Here is a 26,073-nt window from a genome sequence, read left to right as displayed (position 1 = left end):
TGGTCATGTTTTGCTGGTTGGTCAGGTGTTGGTGGTTGGTCAAGTGTTGGTGGTTGGCCAGGTGTTGGTGGTTGGCCAGGTGTTGGTGGTTGGTCAGGTGTTGGTGGTTGGTCAGGTGTTGGTGGTTGGTCATGTTTTGCTGGTTGGTCAGATTTTGCTGGTTGGTCAGGTTTTGCTGGTTGGTCAGGTTTTGCTGGTTGGTCATGTTTTGCTGGTTGGTCAGGTTTTGCTGGTTGGTCATGTTTTGCTGGTTGGTCAGGTGTTGGTGGTTGGTCAGGTGTGGGTGGTTGGTTAGGTGTTGCTGGTTGGTCTGGTGTTGGTGATTGGTCAGGTGTTGATGGTTGATTAGGTGTTGCTGGTTGGTCAGGAGTTGCTGGTTGGTTAGGTGTTGGTGGTTGGTCATGTGTTGCTGGTTGGTCAGGTGTTGCTGGTTGGTCAGGTGTTGGTGGTTGGTCAGCTTGCCTTGATAGTTTATTGTCCCATAGTAGCAAAACATAATTAATACCTCTTGAAGCTTCCCTTCGCAGTTTTTGTTAGTGAAAGTATTGCCTTAAGGAGCTGCACAGGCCCAGGTACAGTAAGTTTGATGACTGCATATATACAGGCAGGGTAAGCCTTATGTGTTTTGCAAAGCTTCTCATATCTTAGTACTGTTTATCTATGCATGTGAGCCATAAAATACAATGATGGGTAGTAAAATTTGTTGAAAATACATTAAAATGTGTGAAAGGGATAAATGTAGACTGTGAACACTTTCAACAACAGACGTTCTGAAAGTTAAACATGGCTGCGTAATGACAGTTGGGATGGCCATCACACTGATTCCTTTATGTTACATCATACATTATGTAATGCTGAGTGAATCCCTCATGTGAAAATGCACCGATAAAAAGCAGTTCTTCATCGTTGTTGGTGAGTACTACCTGCTTGTAGTGATGACTAAAGACGGATGAACCTAAGTCACAAAGCAGGTATTATTGTATAACAAGCACCACTGTTTAGAAAAAGGCATTTTCATATCTTCTAAATGTTGTGAAAATATGTGTAAAGTTCTTTAGCTTTGCATTTGTTATTGTTGCTACTTTAACCTTTTGGAACTTATCAAACAGAAAAGCTTGTGTTTTGTTGAACAGCCAGTATTGTCATTTGACAGATATCAAGTATCACTGGTATCTAGACCGCCAAGACTAACTCAGTATCCAATTATTAACAGAACATTATCGTTTTGTGATTTCAGGTTGATGGAAAACTACACCTACAACAGTTTCATACTCCAGCTGGAGGGGTTTAAGGTCCCCGGGAATTCCATGTACCCGGTCTTTTTCTTTTTCTTTGTTTCCTACGCTGTTGTAATGGTTATGAACATAGGCATTTTGGTTCTAATTTTCATTGACAAAAACCTTCACCAGCCTATGTACCTGCTTTTTTGCAACCTGGCAGTCAGTGACATCATTGGAGGGACTCATATTGTGCCCCGTTTGCTCATTGACATGTTGCGTCCTCCCTCTGAACGCCTCATCAGTTATTATGAGTGTGTGGTCCAAGCTTTCACCACACAGTTGTTCGGTACCACTTCCCACACAGTCCTGATGATTATGGCTTTTGACAGATATGTGGCCATCTGCAGCCCCCTGCGCTACGCTGCCATCATGACCAACAAAATGGTGATCAAGCTGACAGTTGCTGCCTGGGGAGTGGCCTTTGTTTTGGTCGGGATTCTGCTCGGTCTGACCATACGCCTGAACCGATGCAGGACTCTGATCACCAACCCCTTCTGTGACAACGCCTCGCTGTTTAAGCTCTCCTGTGAGAGTGTGTTCATCAATAACGTCTATGGCCTCACTTTCACTGTGGTTCTACTCACCTCCTCTGTTGGCAGCATCGTTCTCACCTATACTAAGATTACAGTAGTCTGTCTGACCAGTAGGAACAAGTCTCTGAACAGTAAAGCCCTGAAGACCTGCAGCACTCACCTGGTTTTGTATCTGATCATGATATTAAGTGGAGTAATTATCATAACTTTGCATCGCTTCCCTCAGTACCCAGACTATAGGAAACTTTCTGCCATTCTGTTTGTCCTTGTCCCTGGAAGCCTCAACCCCATTATTTATGGTGTGCAGTCTAAAGAGATACAGAAATTCCTATTTGAAATGTTTCAGTGCAAAAAATGTTTGCTCTCAAGTAAAAAATAAATATTTGTTTTTTGTGACATTCACTGACATTTGTGGAAACATAAATAGACAAGTCATATATAGAGTAAATACAGAGTCCAAGAATACAGCACGATCTCAAGTCAAATAAAAACACAGGACATGTTTTCTCTGTATATTTGAATAGTTTTGTTGTTCAAAACTAGAGTCCCGTTTATAAGTGTAAAAACTGTCCACTACTTCACGTAAAGAGTCCATTTATATTTGGGATCGGTGTAAACACAGGTTCAGAGAAATTCCAAATACCTCTCTTTTTTTAAGACAAAGGTGGCATCAGAACTGAGTCAACACCACTGTGATAGAGCCATGCAAAAGGCCACTGTGAAGATTTCTTCTTATTTGTGAAGTGGTATTTACTTAACTCTGTGTTAAGATTACACTGACCTGGTGGTACTAATGCTCCAACTGCTGAAAACGCAAGTTCACTTTTCCTGATTCCTGCTTTGATTTATTTTGGCTCGGTTTAAGTGTTCTTGCCCGTCAGTAGATCCAGTATTGAATATTGTGGAGTGAACATTATTGTGCAAGTAAAAGTTGTGATGGGCCATATTCTGATTCTTGACATGTATGCACGTAAAGCAGCTATTTAAAGAAGTTCGTTCAGATTATTTCAGTGTGATGAGATGTTGATGGGAGGGTTGACAGACAACTCTAAGTACCATGTTTTTTGAGTTTTCATTTGTGAATGTGTTTTATGTCTGTGGCATTCCCCTCTTCCACTGCTACTGGCTGCCTGAAGTCAGTACAGTCAGAGACTGTGTTCATTTCCTAAGTGAAAACTATGATGACATTTTTTGTTGACCCTTTCTTCAAATCATAAACAAGATGACAACTGAATAAAGAGTAACTTTTAAAATGAAAAACTCTGGCTTAAATGTATTACGATTGCGTAAACAGAAAACTAGGGTTTATTACAAATTGTGTCGAGGGACTATTACTGACATTATGGGGATGATCACTTTTGGTTTTACCTCCAAATAGAGAGCTACTGCAAAATAGCCAGTTTGTCTGATCAGACACCAGGTCCCGAGCTCTAAGATATTACTTAGGTTCATACATTCTCATAGCCGATAGAACCAACGGCTGAACCTACAAAGACAAAACCTAGGTTGTGATAAACCATCATTTTTCTTTAAAGAATAAAAACATATCTAATAAACCGAAAGAGACGAATGAGCAAATGAACTCGTTACTGTTTCTAACAAAGTGCTTTCTTGTTCTAATACCTGCATGCATCAGTCGGTCAGCGCTGCCTGAAATACAGGCAGAAATAACAAGCAGCAGAAAACCGGCCGGGGGGAAGAAAACAACATCCAAACAAGTGTGCCGTAACACTTCAAGATAGATAAGCTAATGTCACATATCAAAGGCTGTGGATATGGATGCAATATTAATGTTGCTGTTGGACGGCTATCGTGTTCTGTTTAAACGCTGTTTATAGAAATGAGTGCAAGATTAACGCAGACTGTGAAATGTCTGAATCTTCCTCCAGATGTTTACTGAAGAAAACATTTGCACTAATATTAGAGGCCGTGTTGAATGCATGCGCTGTTTTTGTTCAATGTTTAGAGGACGGCTTCAGTAGTGCCAAGTGAGCAAGAACAACAGTGACACTCCCCAGCCGGAGTGAGTCTTGAATCATATGTAAGACTGTGGACTGTATATTAAACTGCAAACTGGACAATGATAACAGACAGTGCTGCTGACCCTGTAATATGACACTGTGGCTGTGAACGTGCTGTGTATAAGGGCTTAGTCTCTATAAAGTTAAAGTAATAAATCATAATGATAAATGCAGTTGCTGAAACGCCATTTTTACGCAACAACTTTGTCATGCATTCCTTTTACATACAGCGAAAACGACAACAGTGTAAAGAAGCAGAAAGAACACATGGTCGGTAAACAGAATTAAAAACGAGCCAGTGTGAATGTTTCGACCTTGGGAAAGACTTTAGACCTTGGAACCTCCAGAAAAGAACCAACAAGAATTTCCCCACACTGCAGGGGGAAACAGTTCAGTGGACAAACAGACACGTGAGACAAACAATGTGAACTGTGTATGGGTTTTCTGTGGGCAAATCCAAATCTGCCCCCAAAAACTCAAGTTGCCTTGTCTGGGCGATAACCTACACCACAGGCCTGACCACAGTTGGGCCTGCCTGTGTACAAACAGAGGGGCCTAAAGGGGAAAACCACTGTCTGGCTTCTCTGTTTGCTGGGTGGGTTTTAGACACTTTATTTTCAATCCATATATGTTTTCTCTGTCTATTCTGCTAAAACTGAGGAAAAATCACAGGAATGCTACAGTTTGGGAAGTAAGAGAAATCCCAGTGACAGTGACAACAGCTGCCTGCTGCTGGTTGAAACGGGGTTGACGAGAGTGCCGAGACTGAACCATCCAGGAAATGTGCTGTAAAACACAAAGGCCCCAGTCGGCTGTCAGATCCTTTATGCGAGGCAAAACTGTGTTAACAGTGCCAATGTGCCGCTGACTTGGGAGTTGTCTTTTCACACTTCCCTAAAACCTCGGGACAAGGACATCTGCCCAGTATGGCAAAGGCTCTCGATACCATTAAAATGAGATCCACTGTGGGCAGTATGTGAGCCCTACCCCGTGAAAAGCTCCAGCCAGAAAGGTTTGATTGTTCTGATAAAGATTAGGTCTGTCCAGAGAATGAATGACCAAATCTGTTGTACCGTGTCTCATTTGAGTTTTTGTAGACGCTACTTCGACAAAATTGCAACGCCTCTCTCAATCTGTCCGACTCTGACAAAAGGCGCTCACTGAGACGGAAGCATTTCAGCTTGACAACGAGGTAAAAATCACTTGGGAATTGTTACAAAGTGAAACTTACTATTAGTAGTGCATGCAGTGACGGAGTAGTAAAGCTACTGCTTGGGGTGCTTCAGGACGCCAGATCCTTTCCTGTACCAGAGTTAGATGGCACAGGCCACGGATGCTACTCCTGGCTTTGGCACGCAGGTTGATAGTAAGGCTGCTTATTATATGTGTTAGCATTAATAATTGTCTTGTTTATTGATTGAAATATTATAATTGTCACCGTTCATTTCTTACTTGTGCTAATATAATAATAAAAATTTAGTACAGTATATGGGTGAGAACAGCATCGTCCAAATTGGACTAAATCTTCAATACCCGGTGAATGACTGATCGCCTGTCATGGTTTTGCAATTGTAAGACACCTGAAGTTTAACCTTTAAGGTGACTGAAAAGTTTTGGTGGTAGGAAGGGTGACCAGGGCGAGCTTACTCTCGCTTGTCTCAGAGCTAAAAGTCGCACGTTGCAGCATAATCATTTCTTAATGTTGCATCACATATAATCTGACACAGCTGATTCCCCAAGAGATAAAATCATGTCTATAAAACGGAGGAGATCTTGATCGGAGCTGGTAGATACTATCAACAATGGGCAGGGACACAAGAAAGAGAAGACAAGAGTTTGAAGTCGGAGACACTCGTAGTAGGTATAAAGTCTGATCACAGTCAAACTGTAAAGTAATGTAATGTATCGCTTATTCACTTGTATCCACTTTCATTCTTTTTATGATGATTTGAAGAAATGACAAATACACTGTGCGTGTGTGTGTATTTATATTCCATACTTACAAACTTAAAGTTTCAGGTTTGTCAGACACCCACGTACTACCTACATTGCATTACCTGTGACCTTAAGAGAACTGTTTTGTTCTTTCAGGTTGATGGAAAACTACACCTACAACAGCTTAACACTCCAGCTGGAGGGGTTGAATGTCTCAAAGGACTCCGTCTACCCTCTGTTTCTTTATCTCTTTTTCTCATACTTGTTCATAATGGTCACAAACGTCGGCATTGCGTTCATGGTTTTCATTGACAAAAACCTTCACCAGCCTATGTACCTGCTTTTCTGCAACCTGGTACTGAGTGACATCATTGGAAACTCTATCATGGTGCCCCGTTTGCTCATTGACATGTTGCGTCCTCCCTCTGAACGCCTCATCAGTTATTATGAATGTGTGGTCCAAGCTTTCACCTCACACATGTTCGGCACCACTTCCCACACAGTCCTCATGATTATGGCCTTTGACAGATATGTGGCCATCTGCAGCCCCCTGCGCTACGCTGCCATCATGACCAACAAAATGGTGATCAAGCTGACAGTTGCTGCCTGGGGAGTGGCCTTTGTTTTGGTCGGGATTCTGCTCGGTCTGACCATACGCCTGAACCGATGCAGGACTCTGATCACAAGCCCTTACTGTGACAACGCCTCGCTGTTTAAGCTCTCCTGTGAGAGTGTGTTCATCAATAACGTCTATGGCCTCACTTTCACTGTGGTTCTACTCACCTCCTCTATTGGCAGCATCGTTCTCACCTATACTAAGATTACAGTAGTCTGTCTGACCAGTAGGAACAAGTCTCTGAACAGTAAAGCCCTGAAGACCTGCAGCACTCACCTGGTTTTGTATCTGATCATGATGATCAGTGGAATGTCTATCATTGTTCTACATCGATTTCCTCAACACTCAGACAGCAGAAAAGTTGTAGCTATTCTGTTCCATATCATCCCTGGAAGCCTCAACCCAGTTATTTATGGCGTGCAGTCTAAAGAGATACGGAAATTCCTTTCAAAGTTATTTGAGTCCAAGAAGGTTTTGCCATCATTATAAAGACGAATTTCAAGATTTATTTGTACATATATCAACAGAAATGACATAAAATATGAACCAAATATTCTTGTGATTGTTCCTTGTGATTGGACCAGAGATTAAGGTTCCCCACAGAACACCCACATGGTGCTTCTGTAGGTTTAGCCTTTCAGAGCTCATTGGAGTTTTCCCCTTTTGGGCCCATGTTGGTTTTGTGTAGGCATCCCACAGCTGGGCTTTCCTACAGAAAACCCACATGGGTCCATCTTCTACAATCAACTGTGGTGTTGTGGAGGGATCATTGCCTGTTACCAAAGTGTTGAACAGAACAATCTGGTGAAGAGTGGATTGAAGAGGCGGGGTCTTTGTACTGCAGGCGTTGATTACTGGACGAGCTTCAGGTGCACGGGATGATTGAGAACTGGAGGAGGACCGGACCACCACGTCCAGCAGACACACACACACAGACCGGGAGACAGGCAAACTGGGAACGAACATGAAGCACTAGGAAGCGGAAAACAGGGAAAACATTGGGAATGAAGGGAAGGCACAGCCTAACCGTAAAACAACATGTACAGATGTCTCGATTTAAATGCTTACGTTTCCTACCTGCAGACCCACATGGTAGTTTCCATGTAAAAACCATAAAACAGGGCTCTGAAATGCATATACACCTATTTCTACTACTATGTTATTTTTAGCTGTTAGGTAAATTTATGGTTGTCTTGTGATTTGGTTTATACTGTGAGAGAATAGCCAGTGTGAATGTTTTAGTTGCCAATACCAATATTGATATTTGACAGTTAAAAAATATAATGGTTGCTTTAACATATTTTCATAAGGATCCCTTAAGTTTGCTGTTAATAGAATTGTGACCAAGACATTAACTGATAAATAATTAACTTGTTACTGCTCTGTGGTGGACTAACTATGTCTTTGATTCAATGGTTATTGGTTTATTGGCATCATTCTAATACAGAACATATCAGACTTCGTCAGGTATAGAACAAAACCCACAGAAGAAATCACATCAATACAACAGCAACAGTAATGGTTTTACCCTTTCTAGTCTCCCTCAGACATACCGTACCTATGGCAGTTCTGTATCGCAATTTTGTTGATAGCTCAAATCTACTTAAGACGTGGGGACCTCTAGAGAAAAAATGGGCTTGTGAGAGAAACAAATGTGAATTATCGATGTGAATTTCTCATTAATAAACTGTGATAATTCATAGACAATGGAATCATCATTAACCTCTCACATATCTAGAAAGCAAATCAATACAGAGCAGAAGTATTACAAGGATAAATAAAGTTGCCAAAGGACGGAAGGTTAAAACACATTGTAGGGATGGCTAGTAAATGACCATGCAATGATCAAAGTGACCTGGTTGGAACATACACTGGCCTCAGAAAGTTTTCAGACCCCTTGACTTTTTGAACATTTTATTGTGTTGCATGTTTAATTGTAAATGGATAAAATTGCCATTGAGGCCACTGTGCTCCTGGGAGCGCTCAAAGCTTTACAGCTGGTGTTGCCCTGATCTGTGCCTCACCACAGTTTTATCTGAGAGGTCTACAGAGAGTTTCTTGGACTCCATGGGTCACACTGCATCTCAGGATAAGTCCTGAGATGCAGTGTGAATTAAGGGGCCTTATACACACACACACAGGTGTGAGCCTTTCTAAACTATGTCCAATCGGTTCAATTTGCCACAGGTGGACTCCAATCAAGTTCTACAGCCATCTCAAGGATAATAAGCCAGCAGGTAGCACCAGACCACAATTTGCTGTGCAACAGCAAAGGGTCTAAATGATTTTGTAAAAGGTAGATTTCAGTTTTTGATTTTCAAGAAATTTTCAAACATTTCTGAAAACATGTTTTCAATTTGTCATTCTGAGTTATTGAGTGAAGGCTGATGGACAAAATGGCAGTTTTATCCATTAAAACTATAAAAAAGTGAAGGGGTCTGAATACTACCTGAAGCCATTGTATCTTTTGTTTAAATTGCTGAGGTAAAGGGGCAAACCCATGGAGAAATTTAAAGACCTCAAGAGGAACTCAACACTAAATTATTACTTTTTATGCTGCACACAAATTAACATACGGTAGGTTCTCGTTGGCACGTTATGTTAACACAGGTGACAGAAAACACCGTACATGAAGAAAATAAGTTTTCCTCCTGTATGGCAGTAAACTCATGGGCCCGATGATGATATTCAGAGATTAACAAGATATTTAGGGCTGAAAACAGTTCAATAATTTCACCATGATCAACAGCAAGATAATGACTATGTTCTATGTGGTGGTTGGACAATTGCTAGAGATCATAGCTCCAAATAACTGTCACACATGTTCAGCACCACTTCCCACAAGGCAAGGCCAGTCAAGGGTCACTCCGCCGAGGCAGTACCCTTGAATTGGTAATATCCCAGGTCTTAGAAAGGCCCCCAGAAAAGCTGACATGGTGATTTCTTAACATTATGTGTCTTTTTGAGACTGTACAGACAGAATAAGTGAAAACAGCTGCTGAGTTAATCCAAAAGAATCCAATAGTAAACTGACATAAATTGCAGATTGTACTGTCAGTTTTCTCAACACCGTAATCTCTACCTTCCCTCAGCCGTTAGTGGCAAATGTAACAGAATTTTAAGATTGTTGATGTGGGTGGTTTTTACCACAATGCACTACAGGCTTTGTGGATTACGTTGGGGTTTTTTTTTTCAGTTTAAGGGTTGTACCTTTGACTTTTTATGAGAGAACGAGATGTTTTCTGACACAATTCATCTTTTGTCCTGATGATTCAACTAGGAGAGATTCATGCAGCGGTCTAACTGTGAGCAATGCAACATTGTCTCTTGGAAGATTTAATGGAACATTTACTTCCTTATCCAAGGGCGCCCTAAATAAGTCATTTCGCAACTGTCACTGACTAATGTGTACAATAAATGTTGTGGCTACCAAGAAAAACCAATGTAGCCTGGAACTGTGCAACCTCTATGCCAAAGGTAAATATAGACTTTAGAAGAACTGAAAAGGAATAGAGGCAACTGAAATCTGACAAAATAATCTACGTGGATTATCTGACAATGGTCAATAGAGAGATGAAGTATAATTATCAGAGCTGATACAAAATAATGACGACAGACAAACAATTTCACTCAGATATCATCTTATCTCACCTTTACCGGTTAAACTAGATGAAAGAATTATCGATGACGTGAAATCAAAGGCTGTGTTTTAGAAAAAAGTTGTCAAAGTTAATTGACTTCCTGCGAAATCATTTCCACAGTAAATTTATATCCAGAAAGCAGAGAGAAAGTGATTCTATAAGTGAATCACCACATCAATGGCTAGCCTGCATGGTTGATGTGTTTTTGAATTAACTTTTAAAAGAAGAAATGGTGTGCAAGTTAAAAAGTGAATTGCTCACCACGACTGAACGCCAAATGCAGCTTAAACCAGAGATTTGACGCCATCTGTAGAATATAATGAGATCAGCAAACGAAGTGACAAACACAAAGCTCCATGATGGTCACAGACGTCATTTCAGGCTAAAGCAATTGAGAGAGTCATTTTCCAGAGACATGGGCGAATGGAGGGCCCCGCTACAGATGCATCACCAAAGCGCACGAGCTAGATGAATGCCAATTTGAGGAATGAAATGCCATCCATGTAAAAACAAAGGACACATCAGACTGGGTTCATCACTCGCCTACAAACACGCTCGGAGCTACAGAAGCTGATGGCCAACTGGGGCTTTTCCAACTGGAGTTTGCTTGTTTTCCTTGTGCCTGCGTGGGTTTCCTCCTGGTGGTCCGGTTTCCTCCCACTGTCCAAAAGCTTGAAGGTTAAGTTGATTGGTGATTCCTAACTGAATTGCCCTTAGGTGAATGTGAGGACAGATACAGAAGTTTTCCCTTTTAATTATCGGCTTATGTTAATATTCATTTTTTTCAAAAAGACTAAAAATATACAGTCTCAGTCCAGAGCATAAGTCTGGGGCAGGAAGAGGGGAATCCTCCAAATCAGAGTACATGCACAATGTACATGTCCTGTCATCTGTAGTGGATTTACAATTGTGAGATACCTTAAATTGAGATTTGAAAGCCGGATAACTTGCAAAACAAACGTTGTTAGAATTGAGGGCTTGCAGTTCGCAGCTTGATGACAGTTGCAATGGCCATCATAGTGATTTCCTAATGTTGCATCATTAGATATTTGAGGTAATGATAATTGACTCTCCAGTGATAAAATCACGTCTATAAAACATTGTATCAGAGTAGCTCTTGATTGGGGCTGGTTGATATTATCAGCAGTGAGAGGGGAGACACGAGAAAGAGATGCAAGATTGAAACCAGACCTGCTAAAAGTAAGTATTACTGATCTACAAGAAAGTGTTTCTGTTTTCTTATTTTTCATACATTTTTCTCAGAATGTTTGATCAAAGTCAAATATACAGTACGTGGAGAGCAGTCAGCTCTTCAGCCCCAGCTGTTACGAATTTAATGATTCGTTGAACCAGCTTAGACTGGTTCTGGTTCTTAGACTAATACTTTTCTCAGAGGTTATTCAGCTTTCACAGCAGAACATACCAAAAGACACGTAGAAGTATTATATAGGATATAATTTATTTCACAGAAACTATGTACTGTACAATATGTTTCCCTAGGATCCCAGGAAAGCTGATTATTTTAATTTGGTTGGGGAATCATCACTATTTCAGAAACTGATCTCTTATACGTGGATTTCGTGACATCATTGTTTTGTTTTTTCAGGTTGATGGAAAACTACACCTTCAACAGCTTCACTCTTCAGCTGGAGGGGTTGATTGTCTCAAAGGATTCAACATACCCTATGTTTCTCTTCCTCTTTTTCTCCTATATGTTTATAATGGTCACAAATGTTGGCATTGTGTTTCTGGTGTTCATTGACAAAAACCTTCATCAGCCTATGTACCTGCTTTTTTGCAACCTGCCAGTCAATGACGTTGTTGGAAATTCAATCACGGTTCCCCGTTTGCTCATTGACATGTTGCGTCCTCCCTCTGAACGCCTCATCGGTTATTATGAGTGTGTGGTCCAAGCTTTCACCGCACACATGTTCGGTACCACTTCCCACACAGTCCTGATGATTATGGCCTTTGACAGATATGTGGCCATCTGCAGCCCCCTGCGCTACGCTGCCATCATGACCAACAAAATGGTGATCAAGCTGACAGTTGCTGCCTGGGGAGTGGCCTTTGTTTTGGTCGGGATTCTGCTCGGTCTGACCATACGCCTGAACCGATGCAGGACTCTGATCACCAACCCCTTCTGTGACAACGCCTCGCTGTTTAAGCTCTCCTGTGAGAGTGTGTTCATCAATAACATCTATGGCCTTGCTTTCACTGTGGTTCTACTCACCTCCTCTATTGGCAGCATCGTTCTCACCTATACTAAGATTACAGTAGTCTGTCTGACCAGTAGGAACAAGTCTCTGAACAGTAAAGCCCTGAAGACCTGCAGCACTCACCTGGTTTTGTATCTGATCATGATATTAAGTGGAGTAATTATCATAACTTTGCATCGCTTCCCTCAGTACCCAGACTATAGGAAACTTTCTGCCATTCTGTTTGTCCTTGTCCCTGGAAGCCTCAACCCCATTATTTATGGTGTGCAGTCTAAAGAGATACAGAAATTCCTATTTGAAATGTTTCAGTGCAAAAAATGTTTGCTCTCAAGTAAAAAATAAATATTTGTTTTTTGTGACATTCACTGACATTTGTGGAAACATAAATAGACAAGTCATATATAGAGTAAATACAGAGTCCAAGAATACAGCACGATCTCAAGTCAAATAAAAACACAGGACATGTTTTCTCTGTATATGTGAATAGTTTTGTTGTTCAAAACTAGAGTCCCGTTTATAAGTGTAAAAACTGTCCACTACTTCACGTAAAGAGTCCATTTATATTTGGGATCTGTGTAAACACAGGTTCAGAGAAATTCCAAATACCTCTCTTTTTTTAAGACAAAGGTGGCATCAGAACTGAGTCAACACCACTGTGATAGAGCCATGCAAAAGGCCACTGTGAAGATTTCTTCTTATTTGTGAAGTGGTATTTACTTAACTCTGTGTTAAGATTACACTGACCTGGTGGTACTAATGCTCCAACTGCTGAAAACGCAAGTTCACTTTTCCTGATTCCTGCTTTGATTTATTTTGGCTCGGTTTAAGTGTTCTTGCCCGTCAGTAGATCCAGTATTGAATATTGTGGAGTGAACATTATTGTGCAAGTAAAAGTTGTGATGGGCCATATTCTGATTCTTGACATGTATGCACGTAAAGCAGCTATTTAAAGAAGTTCGTTCAGATTATTTCAGTGTGATGAGATGTTGATGGGAGGGTTGACAGACAACTCTAAGTACCATGTTTTTTGAGTTTTCATTTGTGAATGTGTTTTATGTCTGTGGCATTCCCCTCTTCCACTGCTACTGGCTGCCTGAAGTCAGTACAGTCAGAGACTGTGTTCATTTCCTAAGTGAAAACTATGATGACATTTTTTGTTGACCCTTTCTTCAAATCATAAACAAGATGACAACTGAATAAAGAGTAACTTTTAAAATGAAAAACTCTGGCGAAATGTATTACGATTGCCGTAAACAGAAAACTAGGGTTTATTACAAATTGTGTCGAGGGACTATTACTGACATTATGGGGATGATCACTTTTGGTTTTACCTCCAAATAGAGAGCTACTTCGGTAAAATAGCCAGTTTGTCTGATCAGACACCAGGTCCCGAGCTCTAAGATATTACTTAGGTTCATACATTCTCATAGCCGATAGAACCAACGGCTGAACCTACAAAGACAAAACCTAGGTTGTGATAAACCATCATTTTTCTTTAAAGAATAAAAACATATCTAATAAACCGAAAGAGACGAATGAGCAAATGAACTCGTTACTGTTTCTAACAAAGTGCTTTCTTGTTCTAATACCTGCATGCATCAGTCGGTCAGCGCTGCCTGAAATACAGGCAGAAATAACAAGCAGCAGAAAACCGGCCGGGGGGAAGAAAACAACATCCAAACAAGTGTGCCGTAACACTTCAAGATAGATAAGCTAATGTCACATATCAAAGGCTGTGGATATGGATGCAATATTAATGTTGCTGTTGGACGGCTATCGTGTTCTGTTTAAACGCTGTTTATAGAAATGAGTGCAAGATTAACGCAGACTGTGAAATGTCTGAATCTTCCTCCAGATGTTTACTGAAGAAAACATTTGCACTAATATTAGAGGCCGTGTTGAATGCATGCGCTGTTTTTGTTCAGTGTTTAGAGGACGGCTTCAGTAGTGCCAAGTGAGCAAGAACAACAGTGACACTCCCCAGCCGGAGTGAGTCTTGAATCATATGTAAGACTGTGGACTGTATATTAAACTGCAAACTGGACAATGATAACAGACAGTGCTGCTGACCCTGTAATATGACACTGTGGCTGTGAACGTGCTGTGTATAAGGGCTTAGTCTCTATAAAGTTAAAGTAATAAATCATAATGATAAATGCAGTTGCTGAAACGCCATTTTTACGCAACAACTTTGTCATGCATTCCTTTTACATACAGCGAAAACGACAACAGTGTAAAGAAGCAGAAAGAACACATGGTCGGTAAACAGAATTAAAAACGAGCCAGTGTGAATGTTTCGACCTTGGGAAAGACTTTAGACCTTGGAACCTCCAGAAAAGAACCAACAAGAATTTCCCCACACTGCAGGGAAACAGTTCAGTGGACAAACAGACACGTGAGACAAACAATGTGAACTGTGTATGGGTTTTCTGTGGGCAAATCCAAATCTGCCCCCAAAAACTCAAGTTGCCTTGTCTGGGCGATAACCTACACCACAGGCCTGACCACAGTTGGGCCTGCCTGTGTACAAACAGAGGGGCCTAAAGGGGAAAAACCACTGTCTGGCTTCTCTGTTTGCTGGGTGGGTTTTAGACACTTTATTTTCAATCCATATATGTTTTCTCTGTCTATTCTGCTAAAACTGAGGAAAAATCACAGGAATGCTACAGTTTGGGAAGTAAGAGAAATCCCAGTGACAGTGACAACAGCTGCCTGCTGCTGGTTGAAACGGGGTTGACGAGAGTGCCGAGACTGAACCATCCAGGAAATGTGCTGTAAAACACAAAGGCCCCAGTCGGCTGTCAGATCCTTTATGCGAGGCAAAACTGTGTTAACAGTGCCAATGTGCCGCTGACTTGGGAGTTGTCTTTTCACACTTCCCTAAAACCTCGGGACAAGGACATCTGCCCAGTATGGCAAAGGCTCTCGATACCATTAAAATGAGATCCACTGTGGGCAGTATGTGAGCCCTACCCCGTGAAAAGCTCCAGCCAGAAAGGTTTGATTGTTCTGATAAAGATTAGGTCTGTCCAGAGAATGAATGACCAAATCTGTTGTACCGTGTCTCATTTGAGTTTTTGTAGACGCTACTTCGACAAAATTGCAACGCCTCTCTCAATCTGTCCGACTCTGACAAAAGGCGCTCACTGAGACGGAAGCATTTCAGCTTGACAACGAGGTAAAAATCACTTGGGAATTGTTACAAAGTGAAACTTACTATTAGTAGTGCATGCAGTGATGGAGTAGTAAAGCTACTGCTTGGGGTGCTTCAGGACGCCAGATCCTTTCCTGTACCAGAGTTAGATGGCACAGGCCACGGATGCTACTCCTGGCTTTGGCACGCAGGTTGATAGTAAGGCTGCTTATTATATGTGTTAGCATTAATAATTGTCTTGTTTATTGATTGAAATATTATAATTGTCACCGTTCATTTCTTACTTGTGCTAATATAATAATAAAAATTTAGTACAGTATATGGGTGAGAACAGCATCGTCCAAATTGGACTAAATCTTCAATACCCGGTGAATGACTGATCGCCTGTCATGGTTTTGCAATTGTAAGACACCTGAAGTTTAACCTTTAAGGTGACTGAAAAGTTTTGGTGGTAGGAAGGGTGAACAGGGCGAGCTTACTCTCGCTTGTCTCAGAGCTAAAAGTCGCACGTTGCAGCATAATCATTTCTTAATGTTGCATCACATATAATCTGACACAGCTGATTCCCCAAGAGATAAAATCATGTCTATAAAACGGAGGAGATCTTGATCGGAGCTGGTAGATACTATCAACAATGGGCAGGGACACAAGAAAGAGAAGACAAGAGTTTGAAGTCGGAGACACTCGTAGTAGGTATAAAGTCTGATCACAGTCAAACTGTAAAGTAATGTAATGTATCGCTTATTCACTTGTATCCACTTTCATTCTTTTTATGATGATTTGAAGAAATGACAAATACACTGTGCGTGTGTGTGTATTTATATTCCATACTTACAAACTTAAAGTTTCAGGTTTGTCAGACACCCACGTACTACCTACATTGCATTACCTGTGACCTTAAGAGAACTGTTTTGTTCTTTCAGGTTGATGGAAAACTACACCTTCAACAGCTTCACTCTTCAGCTGGAGGGGTTGATTGTCTCAAAGGATTCAACATACCCTATGTTTCTCTTCCTCTTTTTCTCCTATATGTTTATAATGGTCACAAATGTTGGCATTGTGTTTCTGGTGTTCATTGACAAAAACCTTCATCAGCCTATGTACCTGCTTTTTTGCAACCTGCCAGTCAATGACGTTGTTGGAAATTCAATCACGGTTCCCCGTTTGCTCATTGACATGTTGCGTCCTCCCTCTGAACGCCTCATCGGTTATTATGAGTGTGTGGTCCAAGCTTTCACCGCACACATGTTCGGTACCACTTCCCACACAGTCCTGATGATTATGGCCTTTGACAGATATGTGGCCATCTGCAGCCCCCTGCGCTACGCTGCCATCATGACCAACAAAATGGTGATCAAGCTGACAGTTTCTGCCTGGGGAGTGGCCTTTGTTTTGGTCGGGATTCTGCTCGGTCTGACCATACGCCTGAACCGATGCAGGACTCTGATCACCAACCCCTTCTGTGACAACGCCTCGCTGTTTAAGCTCTCCTGTGAGAGTGTGTTCATCAATAACGTCTATGGCCTCACTTTCACTGTGGTTCTACTCACCTCCTCTATTGGCAGCATCGTTCTCACCTATGCTAAGATTACAGTAGTCTGTCTGACCAGTAGGAACAAGTCTCTGAACAGTAAAGCCCTGAAGACCTGCAGCACTCACCTGGTTTTGTATCTGATCATGATGTTCAGTGGAATGTCTATCGTTTTTCTACATCGATTTCCCCAGTACTCAGACTACAGAGTACTCTGTACAATTCTGTTTCATATCATCCCCGGAAGCCTCAACCCAGTTATTTATGGCGTGCAGTCTAAAGAGATACGGAAATTCCTTTCAAAGTTGTTTGAGTCCAAGAAGGTTTCGCCATCATTGTAAGGTAGTTTTCCAAGATTTATTTGTATATTTATTATTATGAAGAACATAAAATGCGTACCAAGAATGCCATAGTCTATGATCTGGTGGGGATTGTTTTTCCGCAAGTGTATGGACACATATTGTATTATGGTCTATGATTACAGTTTAACAATATTGAGGTAAAAAGGAGTCTGGTAAGAACAGGGTAGATAATACCATGGTAATTACCTCTATGATAAGATGGTAATTTCTTGGAATTCATACTTAGAATATTGGTAATTTTGAGGTCTCATTCATGTAATATGGTAATAATAATGGGGCAGAACATCTCAGTGATGAACAATTTATATTGGGTAACAAGTGGCCAATCTGCTCAGAAAAATAAGGTAATATCACAGTTGTATTCTCTCAAGAATAATAGAAAAAAGTGTATAATCTCTACTATTAGAGAATGGCAATGGGCTGAAATCTTGATGTAAATGAGGTACATAAATAAATATTATGCTAACAACAATTAGGTAATATTATGTCCATGTTTTCACAGTACATATGGAATTATATCAGCGTAAGCCTTCACATTCACAAAAAAACTTCTAATAAATTGCCACAGTCAATTACCAGAAAATAATGCAGAAACTCCTTTTATTTGACCATTCTGAAAATTTCCTCTTTATTAAGATAATACCATCAAAAATTCAGCATCACGGCACTTGTAGTTTCTGTGCAATGATCCTGAATAAGGACCTTTTTCATTTAATTTTATGTTAATTTAACCCAGCCTCTGTTTCTCTTTGCCCTGCAGGTCCCCCTCTTAGATGGTCTAGTTCTCTGTGTTGTGTTGCTGTGTTTTTGAGTGATGGAGTGACTTGTGGGAGAACCAAATGCTTAACGCTTGGTTCTGGATTATGGTTGAGACCCAGTATTGCAAAATGAGCGGACACTGCAATACACTGCTCTTACCTTATTACCTTCGGCGGAAGAGAAATAAAAACTTTACAAATAGCAAAATGTTTCTCTAAATAATTGGTTTGAAAGATTTTCAACGTCCACCTCCTGTAAGAAGCTCCCCCATTTCCTCTGTGCAATGCCTTGTGGGTGAAAAGTATCTATCAACAGTCCACTCAAAAATCAAGGGTTTTTTTGTGTGCTCTCTGACTTTTGAGAGTAATATTAATTTAATGTCTTTTCAAGTGTGTGCACACTACGGACTCAACACCTACTTAAAGATTTGCGTACTACTTATTCATTTTGTGTATTTATTTTTCTAATATATGCTTACCCTTTGTACAAGGTATGGACTGTATGTATAATTAAATAACACACACACTGTAGATTTATACCACCACACCACATGCTACAGCTTCAAAATAACCTGAGTCAAATCAACAACGCTATGACATAGGGTCGTCATTTAAAAATTTCAAATGAAAAAAAAGAATTTTGCATAGCTTCGCATCTGACAGCTATTTTCATTATTGATTAAGTTGCGACTTATTATCTCAATTCACTGTTTGGTGTAGCAATCCTAAGGAAATTGTGAAAATGCCCTTCAAATTAAAGGAAAAACTATCTTAAGAGGTACTCCACACTAAAACATGTTTGTTTGAGCTGTAAACTAAATGATATGACTGTACTGTGATGAAACACATCAGTGCCAGTGCTGACGTTGACATTTCTTACCAAAGTTATAAAAATCAGTACTTCATGGGTTGAAAATGGCTCAACACGCCACCTTCTGTTTTCAATCATCCTGAGCCTTGCAAGGGCAATGCTGACATAGAGTCAACCATTAATAACGCCATTGAACTTCATATTAAAAACAAAAAAGAATGTTAACGCCCTCCCCCAGCACCCATCCTTGAGTGGGAGTCTTTTAAACAGTGCTTATTTTCAAATATATACAGATCAAGACTCATCATTCACAGGAGTTTACACATTTTTTTGCTAACCCTGTACTTAGTATTTGTCAATTTTTGCGCAATGGTTTGGACCTGTGCTTGTGACGTCTGTGGAAGCGCCACCAGACGGCATTCTTTCCCTTCAGATCCTCATTTGGCTCAGCAGTGGTTGCAGACGGCAGCAGGTCCCTCAGTGGTAGTAGAACTCACGTTTATTTGCAATGGACATTTGAGATAATATAATAATATGTTCAGTAAGTGTAAGTCACTCTGAATCTAAAATTGAGTACCATGTGTGTGTGTTATGATGAATTTTTGACACAAACTGCAGCAACCGGGCAGTAAGGGTTTTCTACCTTAATGGCCACTGCTGCTGCTGTAGTTATTGATTGCTTTGAAAAGTGAGCCGAAATACAATTACTAATTGGAAAATAGCCCAAGTTCCGTAGCCAGAAACCACCACAATAGCAAAGAAAGTAACGCAAATTACAACAAGCCACCAAATCAATTTTACCCACTCAAGTATAGAAAAAGTCTCCCATTTGGGCAGAAAACCACCAATTATTGCAACACTGCTTGTTTGCTGAAGGCAGCTGCACACACTGCTGGATATGACACAGATGAAAGCGCTGACACTGAACCCTATGATGATATGATAGGCTAAATGCTAAATGCCGCATGCGGCTGCTGGCTGAGTTGGCTGATAAGTCTGGAAAGTATCAGCGTAAGTGATCCCATTTACGTTACAGACAGTCATCTGATTCTTTTTTCAAGACAAAATATTGATGGTTCGCTGGCAAAATGTTGTAGCCCATGACACCTGTTTTATTTTACCTTAACATTAGATTTATCATGACCAAAGTTAGTAGCTAATGCTGCCGACATTGTCAACTCAACTCAGTGTTATCATCGTGAAGACCAAAGTTACAAGCTTATGTCAGAGAATTTTTTTTTCATCGTACCTAAACATTAGTCTGTTGATGGGAAGAGTTGTCTTATTGTTGTGAGAATAAAACCACAGAGAGGAACAGTAGATTTTTTCACAGTGAGTTGAATTGCTGTGTGTAGCTGCAGGTTTGGGTAAAAGTCTTTGCTGGTTCATTGGCTCGTTGCAGGTAATCACTGGTTCATTGGCAATACATTTATCTTTCAAACCTGAGTTTCCCCAGCCAACTCCTTGGAATCAGAGCCTGCTTTAAATCTGAAATGCAAAAAGCGCAAACATCATTTTGCACGCCATTGCAAAATGGTGATGTTTGCACGCCATTGCTATTTTACCTCAGAGAGTGCTCATTCTCCAAACTCAAGTTGATAAAATATTATTTAAGGAGCATCATGGGACGAGAAAGACTCAGTGGATTGGCTATAATCTCAATAAAGAGCAGCAGATCGAAGAATATGGACTTCTTTGGGCAGTTTTGTTAATGACTTTACTGAGTGCAAGGCCCATAGGATGAACTTCTAATGGGTGACTACAGGTTTGTCTTTGTTATGAAGTTGGATCAGGGCTTTAAATCTATAGCAACGTAATTGTTACCTGTCGTGCGGTGTGTTGAAAAATGAACACCTACCGTAATCTGTGTTTGTGAGAACGTTTGTCCGCTGTGCCACTGATGAATGATGACTTCTCTAAATGCACAAGTAACAGAGGAACCCACAAAACTCAGCTGTTCACAGTTTTCAACATCATAATTACATTCTGCAGGGCTGTTTTCACCTGCCCACTCTCAATGATTCAGCCCAGGAAACTCACAGAACTGACATGAAAACTGACATTTTTCTGCCTTTACGAATAGTTTATTCTCCAGTAGCAGTTGAAATACCATGTGGTCGTGGGAGGTGTGCTCTTGGGGGTTCCAAGAGAAATGAGAATATCATCCAAAGTAAACGAATACAAAGCGATTGATGAAGTCACAGAGGACATTTACCAGTACTTGGAACATGATGGTTCATTGGTGAGGCAGAAGGACATAACCAAGTACTCAAAGTGACGTGGGGGTTGTTGAAAGCGATCTTCCACACTTCTCCTTCACATATCCTCGCCAGAAGATGTGCATTTCTCAGGTCCAGTTTAGGTGAAGATGGTGGCTCCATGAAGGAGTTCAAAACGCTGAGTTGATCAGTGACAACGAATATTTATTCTTAGCAGCGATGTTATTTAAGCCTCTAAAGTCAATGCAGGGTCGAAGAGTCTTTTCTTTCATGGACACAAAGAAGAATCCAGCACACAAGAGAGAAGAGGGGCGGATTGTACCAGTAGCTAGGGAGTCATTGATATAACTTTCCATGGCTTCACTCAGGGCGGGAATGGTTATACAATTTGCTACTGGGTTGGGGGGGCTCCAAGAATAAGGTCTATAGATCAGTTGTACTGGTGGTGTTGCGGCAATGAAAGGGTTCTACCTTTACTGAAAATCTCTCCAAGATCATGACATTCAGGGGGGACAGATGACAAATCTTGGAGCTGTGGTACAGATGGGCCAACACTGACCCCTGCAGGTGGTTTGACAGATTGCAGGCACGAAAATGACAGAAATGACTCCAATTTATGATTATACCAACTAGCCTACCATTCAGCAAATTGGTATCCAGCAAAAGACTGAGTGGCTCTGCAGAGATACCAGACTGGGTGGGAAAGGTCACATCTAGGACGTTCTCATCAGCTCCGGAATCAACAAGGAAAGGCAGAAAAAGAGAATGTTTGCTCCAAAACAAAGTAGCATCGAACTGCATTCTGGGTTGGGGGGCAACAGAAGAGGGCCAGTTACATGAGCTCTTCAACCGAGGAGGCTGGAGTCACTGGCCTAGGGATTGCTGGGGGCTGCAGCTAGACCAAGTGGGAGCAGGTGAAGGCAGAGCCAGAGCAAGGCTAGATGTCTCCCTGAGCCGTTCATGGGGAGATTAGCTAATCTGGTTGCCAAAGAAATCAAAGCATCCAGGTTATATGCTTCATCGCAGAGGGCTATTTCTTCTTTTACTTGGTAACTTAATCCCTTTAAGAATACTCCTTGAAGCGCCTTGTCATTTCAGCTGGAATCCAGTGCTAGAGTGCGGAACTCGATGGAAAAATCAGCCACACTTTCGACCCCATGACGGATGGAGAGAAAGCAATTAGAGGAACACAAAATTATCAATGGAAGCCCTCAAGACGGGTTGATTTTCCCAAACAGCTGTTGCCCCAACTAGCATTCCCCCTAAGAAGCCTCATACTATAAGCACATTTAGACTTATCTGTGGTAAAAGATGGTGGCTGCTGGTTGAAAACTAGTGAGCATTTTCTCAAACTCCTGGAGTAGGGTTCAGGTTGTGGAAGGTGGGGTTCCTTGGACTGGGGAGCTGCGGGGCTAGGAATAATCTCAGGAACGGGTTGGTTGGGCAGGGGCTGGTGTCCCGGGATTTAATGAATGAGATGAATTGATACTTGGTCCACCTGGTCACCAAATTGTGCCATGTGCTGACAAGGTCTGTAAATTTTCCATTACCTCACATAAAGTCTGTTCATGTTGTATATCCAGGGCACTTTGGCTGGCAAGGGCCTGATGGAGCGAGTTATAAAGTAACCCAAATGGTGGAGACAAAACTCAGCATTCAGAAAAAATAAAAGACTTTCTGCTGGAGCAGAGGGAAGTGGATAGCAGGTGGAGAGGGAGCCATGAGGGAAGCAGGTGGGACAGCATTCAAGAGTTGGAGTACACGAGTAGGCGGGCAGGGTGAAGAAGAGGGCTGATGGTAGGCAAGGCAAACTGAAGATCTGGAGCAGAGCACACAGAAGACTGGAAGGCAAGCAGGCGAGTAGGTGAATGGGGGTCCGGACTGAAGAGTACAACAATCTGGCGAAGAGTGGCTATAGGGTTGGGGAATATATACTCCAAGCCTGATGAGCTCATGGACTGAGGGTGCGCGGGCTGATTGGCACCAGGTGGCTGTGAGAGAGGGAGAGGCCGCTATCTGTGGGGATGAAGAAAAATATTTGCACCGGGGCCAATCACAATTATGTTATGCTACGATTAACTTAGATTTGTGAAGCCCAAATGAGCAGCCAGTGTTTCTGACTTTTTATTCAAGCTGACAGGCACAAAACCTAAAATATAATTGGTATTATAAAACTGTTAAGGTTATCTTATAACATGTTTTAATGCAAAGAAGATATACAGCATTATGAAATTAAAGTGACATAGGTGGGCTGTTTACATAGAATACAGAATACAACAACAAGCGGGTCAATTTTACTATTCAGTTGGAGTCGTGTTTCTGGTCACCTGGTCCAATATTTGCTCTCTTATTAGCTATGCTTTGGTCTCCGCCAGCTTTTGACTTTTGACCATGATGTTGTACTTTCTTCACCAGCTAGTCGCTAATTTTATCAGCCATTTGGCGCTGGGTAAGTACAATAGGTTTACCAGATTGTTTTTTTACTAACACCAGCTGCCTGCTGCCAAATATATAAAACATAGATTACTGCAGCTTTAACATAGGTCTTGTGATGGTAAATGTTGGAAGTTAATGTCGCAAACATAAGCTTTAAGTTAACCTAATCAAAGTTTACACTAATTAACATTTGATTGGTAATAGCCAAAATTAGCAGCTAATGACATTGTGTTACATTAATGCATCAATGTTTTGTTAATTAATCTTGTGAACATCAAGTTTCAACTAAACATTGTGTTCATGCCTTTGTGTTGAAACTTGAATTTAGTTTCAACTTAATCTTATAAAGATTAAGGTGAAACTTGAATTAAATCTCATCTTAATCTTAATCTAAATATTAAGGTAAATTAAGTTATGGCAGGTAAGGTTCTTGTCTGACTGTCTCAGACCTTAAAGTTCCATATTGCAGGTAGCTAAAAGAAGCCTTAACCATTAACCATCATGATTTAAGCCATCACAATGTCATAATGTTGCACAACAAATAACCTGAGTCGACACTGAGTCCCCAGAGAATAAAACTGTGATGATATAAGACTGCACCCAAGGAAGAACTCTTTCTTGCTGGACATAAACTGCCAGCAAAGACACAAGAAAGAAAAGACAAAGACCAATGAACCAGAAGACTCAAAGCAGGTATTGATCAATAACAGTCTTTCTCTAACAATGCAAAGTATAATGAGAATTTTTGATAAAAGTCCAAATACAATATATGTGATTATCTTTCAATTTAGTTTTTATTTTTACTTTAATCTTCATTAACTGGTAAAAGCCTTTATTTTGGTTATTTGTAAAGTCACTGCTGTCAGTGAGCATTTCAGTGATCTCTGATCTGTGTTCTTTCAGGCTGATGGAAAACTACACCTACAACAGTTTAACACTCCAGGTGGAGGGGTTGAATGTCTCAAAGGACTCTGTCTACCTGGTCTTTCTCCTCTTCCTTTTCTCCTACATTTTTTTAATGTTTGTGAATGCAGGTATTGCATTCCTGGTTTTCATTGACAAAAACCTTCACCAGCCTATGTACCTGCTTTTTTGCAACCTGCCAGTCAATGACGTTGTTGGAAACTCTATCATGGTGCCCCGTTTGCTCAATGACATGTTGCGTCCTCCCTCTGAACGCCTCATCAGTTATTATGAGTGTGTGGTCCAAGCTTTCACCACACACATGTTCGGTACCACCACTCACACAGTCCTGATGATTATGGCCTTTGACAGATATGTGGCCATCTGCAGCCCCCTGCGCTACGCTGCCATCATGACCAACAAAATGGTGATCAAGCTGACAGTTGCTGCCTGGGGAGTGGCCTTTGTTTTGGTCGGGATTCTGCTCGGTCTGACCATACGCCTGAACCGATGCAGGACTCTGATCACCAACCCTTACTGTGACAACGCCTCGCTGTTTAAGCTCTCCTGTGAGAATGTGTTCATCAATAACATCTATGGCCTCGCTTTCACTGTGGTTCTACTCACCTCCTCTATTGGCAGCATCGTTCTCACCTATACTAAGATTACAGTAGTCTGTCTGACCAGTAGGAACAAGTCTCTGAACAGTAAAGCCCTGAAGACCTGCAGCACTCACCTGGTTTTGTATCTGATCATGTTCTTATGCGGAACACTCATCATCATCCTGCATCGTTTCCCTCAGTACTCAGACTACAGAAAACTTTCTGCCATTCTGTTTCATATCATCCCTGGTAGCCTCAACCCAATTATTTATGGCGTGCAGTCTGCAGAAATCTGCAAATCCTTGTCAAAGTTGTTCCGATCCAAACCAGTTATGCCCTTACTCTGAGTTGAGAATTTTAAAGTTAGTATGTAAACATGGAGACAACACATGTAGCAAAAAAATGAAAAATCAGCAAATGCAAACTAAACTGCCATATTGTATTTCACATCATAATGTTCATTTATATTCATTGTTTTTGGTGAGATTAGAGAATCATGGCAACTGGATTGGTTTTGAAGTTCACTCACTGAAGCTGAATGTTTACATTTTAATCCACATTTCAGAAAAAAAATCAGATCAGAAGTTCATTTGAAAGAGAAATTAGTGCTGTCAAATTAACTGGCGTGTTTTCTTGGTGTCCAAATAGTTTATTTGTTCTTTATTTGTCTCACATGTTAGGCGTAATATCCACATGTGTGTGATGTTTATCTCATACATTATACTTTGGAATGTTTTTTCAAAGCTTTACTCAGTTCTGCTTTCTCCTGCTGCTGTCGTTTTGTATTGCTCAGTTGTCATACTAAATTGAAGGCCACATGCTGCTGAGTTGATTATAGCCTAGTTTCTGTAATGGTGTGGTCTGGAGACCATTTTTGGTTCTCTGTGTGTCACAGGCTCAACAAGATTTAAAACACTTATTTTGGAAGGAAAGTTAACTGAAATTAAATTTAAAATTTCAATAACATTCTGCGGTTTGTCACTGTTAATTGTGTTTTGTGTTTTTATCTTACATTATATGTCATTTAGAAGGGTATAGAATAAACTTCATTT

General features: G+C 40.9%; 5 protein-coding genes across 5 annotated transcripts; all 5 read left to right on the top strand.

The window, feature by feature from the left end:
• Nucleotides 1–1,223: 1,223 nt before the first annotated feature.
• Nucleotides 1,224–2,180, top strand: LOC120802531 (olfactory receptor 146-like; the record flags this gene model as incomplete). The annotated part of the gene is made up of 1 exon (XM_040150447.1): nt 1,224–2,180. A coding segment is annotated over exon 1 (939 nt), but the record flags the coding sequence as incomplete, so codon positions are not given.
• Nucleotides 2,181–5,926: 3,746 nt separating this feature from the next.
• LOC120802535 (olfactory receptor 146-like) lies at nt 5,927–6,874 on the top strand. Its single transcript, XM_040150451.1, has one exon. It carries the CDS (start codon nt 5,930–5,932, stop codon nt 6,872–6,874), a length of 945 nt encoding a protein of 314 aa, XP_040006385.1. The 5' UTR covers nt 5,927–5,929.
• A 4,750-nt stretch (nt 6,875–11,624) lies between these two features.
• Nucleotides 11,625–12,575, top strand: LOC120802532 (olfactory receptor 52K1-like; the record flags this gene model as incomplete). The annotated part of the gene is made up of 1 exon (XM_040150448.1): nt 11,625–12,575. A coding segment is annotated over exon 1 (939 nt), but the record flags the coding sequence as incomplete, so codon positions are not given.
• Nucleotides 12,576–16,323: 3,748 nt separating this feature from the next.
• On the top strand, nt 16,324–17,271 carry LOC120802534 (olfactory receptor 146-like). Its single transcript, XM_040150450.1, has one exon. The coding sequence runs from the start codon at nt 16,327–16,329 to the stop codon at nt 17,269–17,271; it is 945 nt and encodes a 314-aa protein (XP_040006384.1). The 5' UTR covers nt 16,324–16,326.
• A 7,149-nt stretch (nt 17,272–24,420) lies between these two features.
• LOC120802533 (olfactory receptor 146-like) lies at nt 24,421–25,368 on the top strand. Its single transcript, XM_040150449.1, has one exon. The coding sequence runs from the start codon at nt 24,424–24,426 to the stop codon at nt 25,366–25,368; it is 945 nt and encodes a 314-aa protein (XP_040006383.1). The 5' UTR covers nt 24,421–24,423.
• The last annotated feature ends 705 nt before the right edge of the window (nt 25,369–26,073 follow it).

Source organism: Xiphias gladius, chromosome 17 (assembly GCF_016859285.1).
Source record: "Xiphias gladius isolate SHS-SW01 ecotype Sanya breed wild chromosome 17, ASM1685928v1, whole genome shotgun sequence".
Lineage (NCBI taxonomy): Eukaryota > Metazoa > Chordata > Actinopteri > Istiophoriformes > Xiphiidae > Xiphias > Xiphias gladius.
This window is presented reverse-complemented; position numbering and strand designations above follow the sequence as displayed.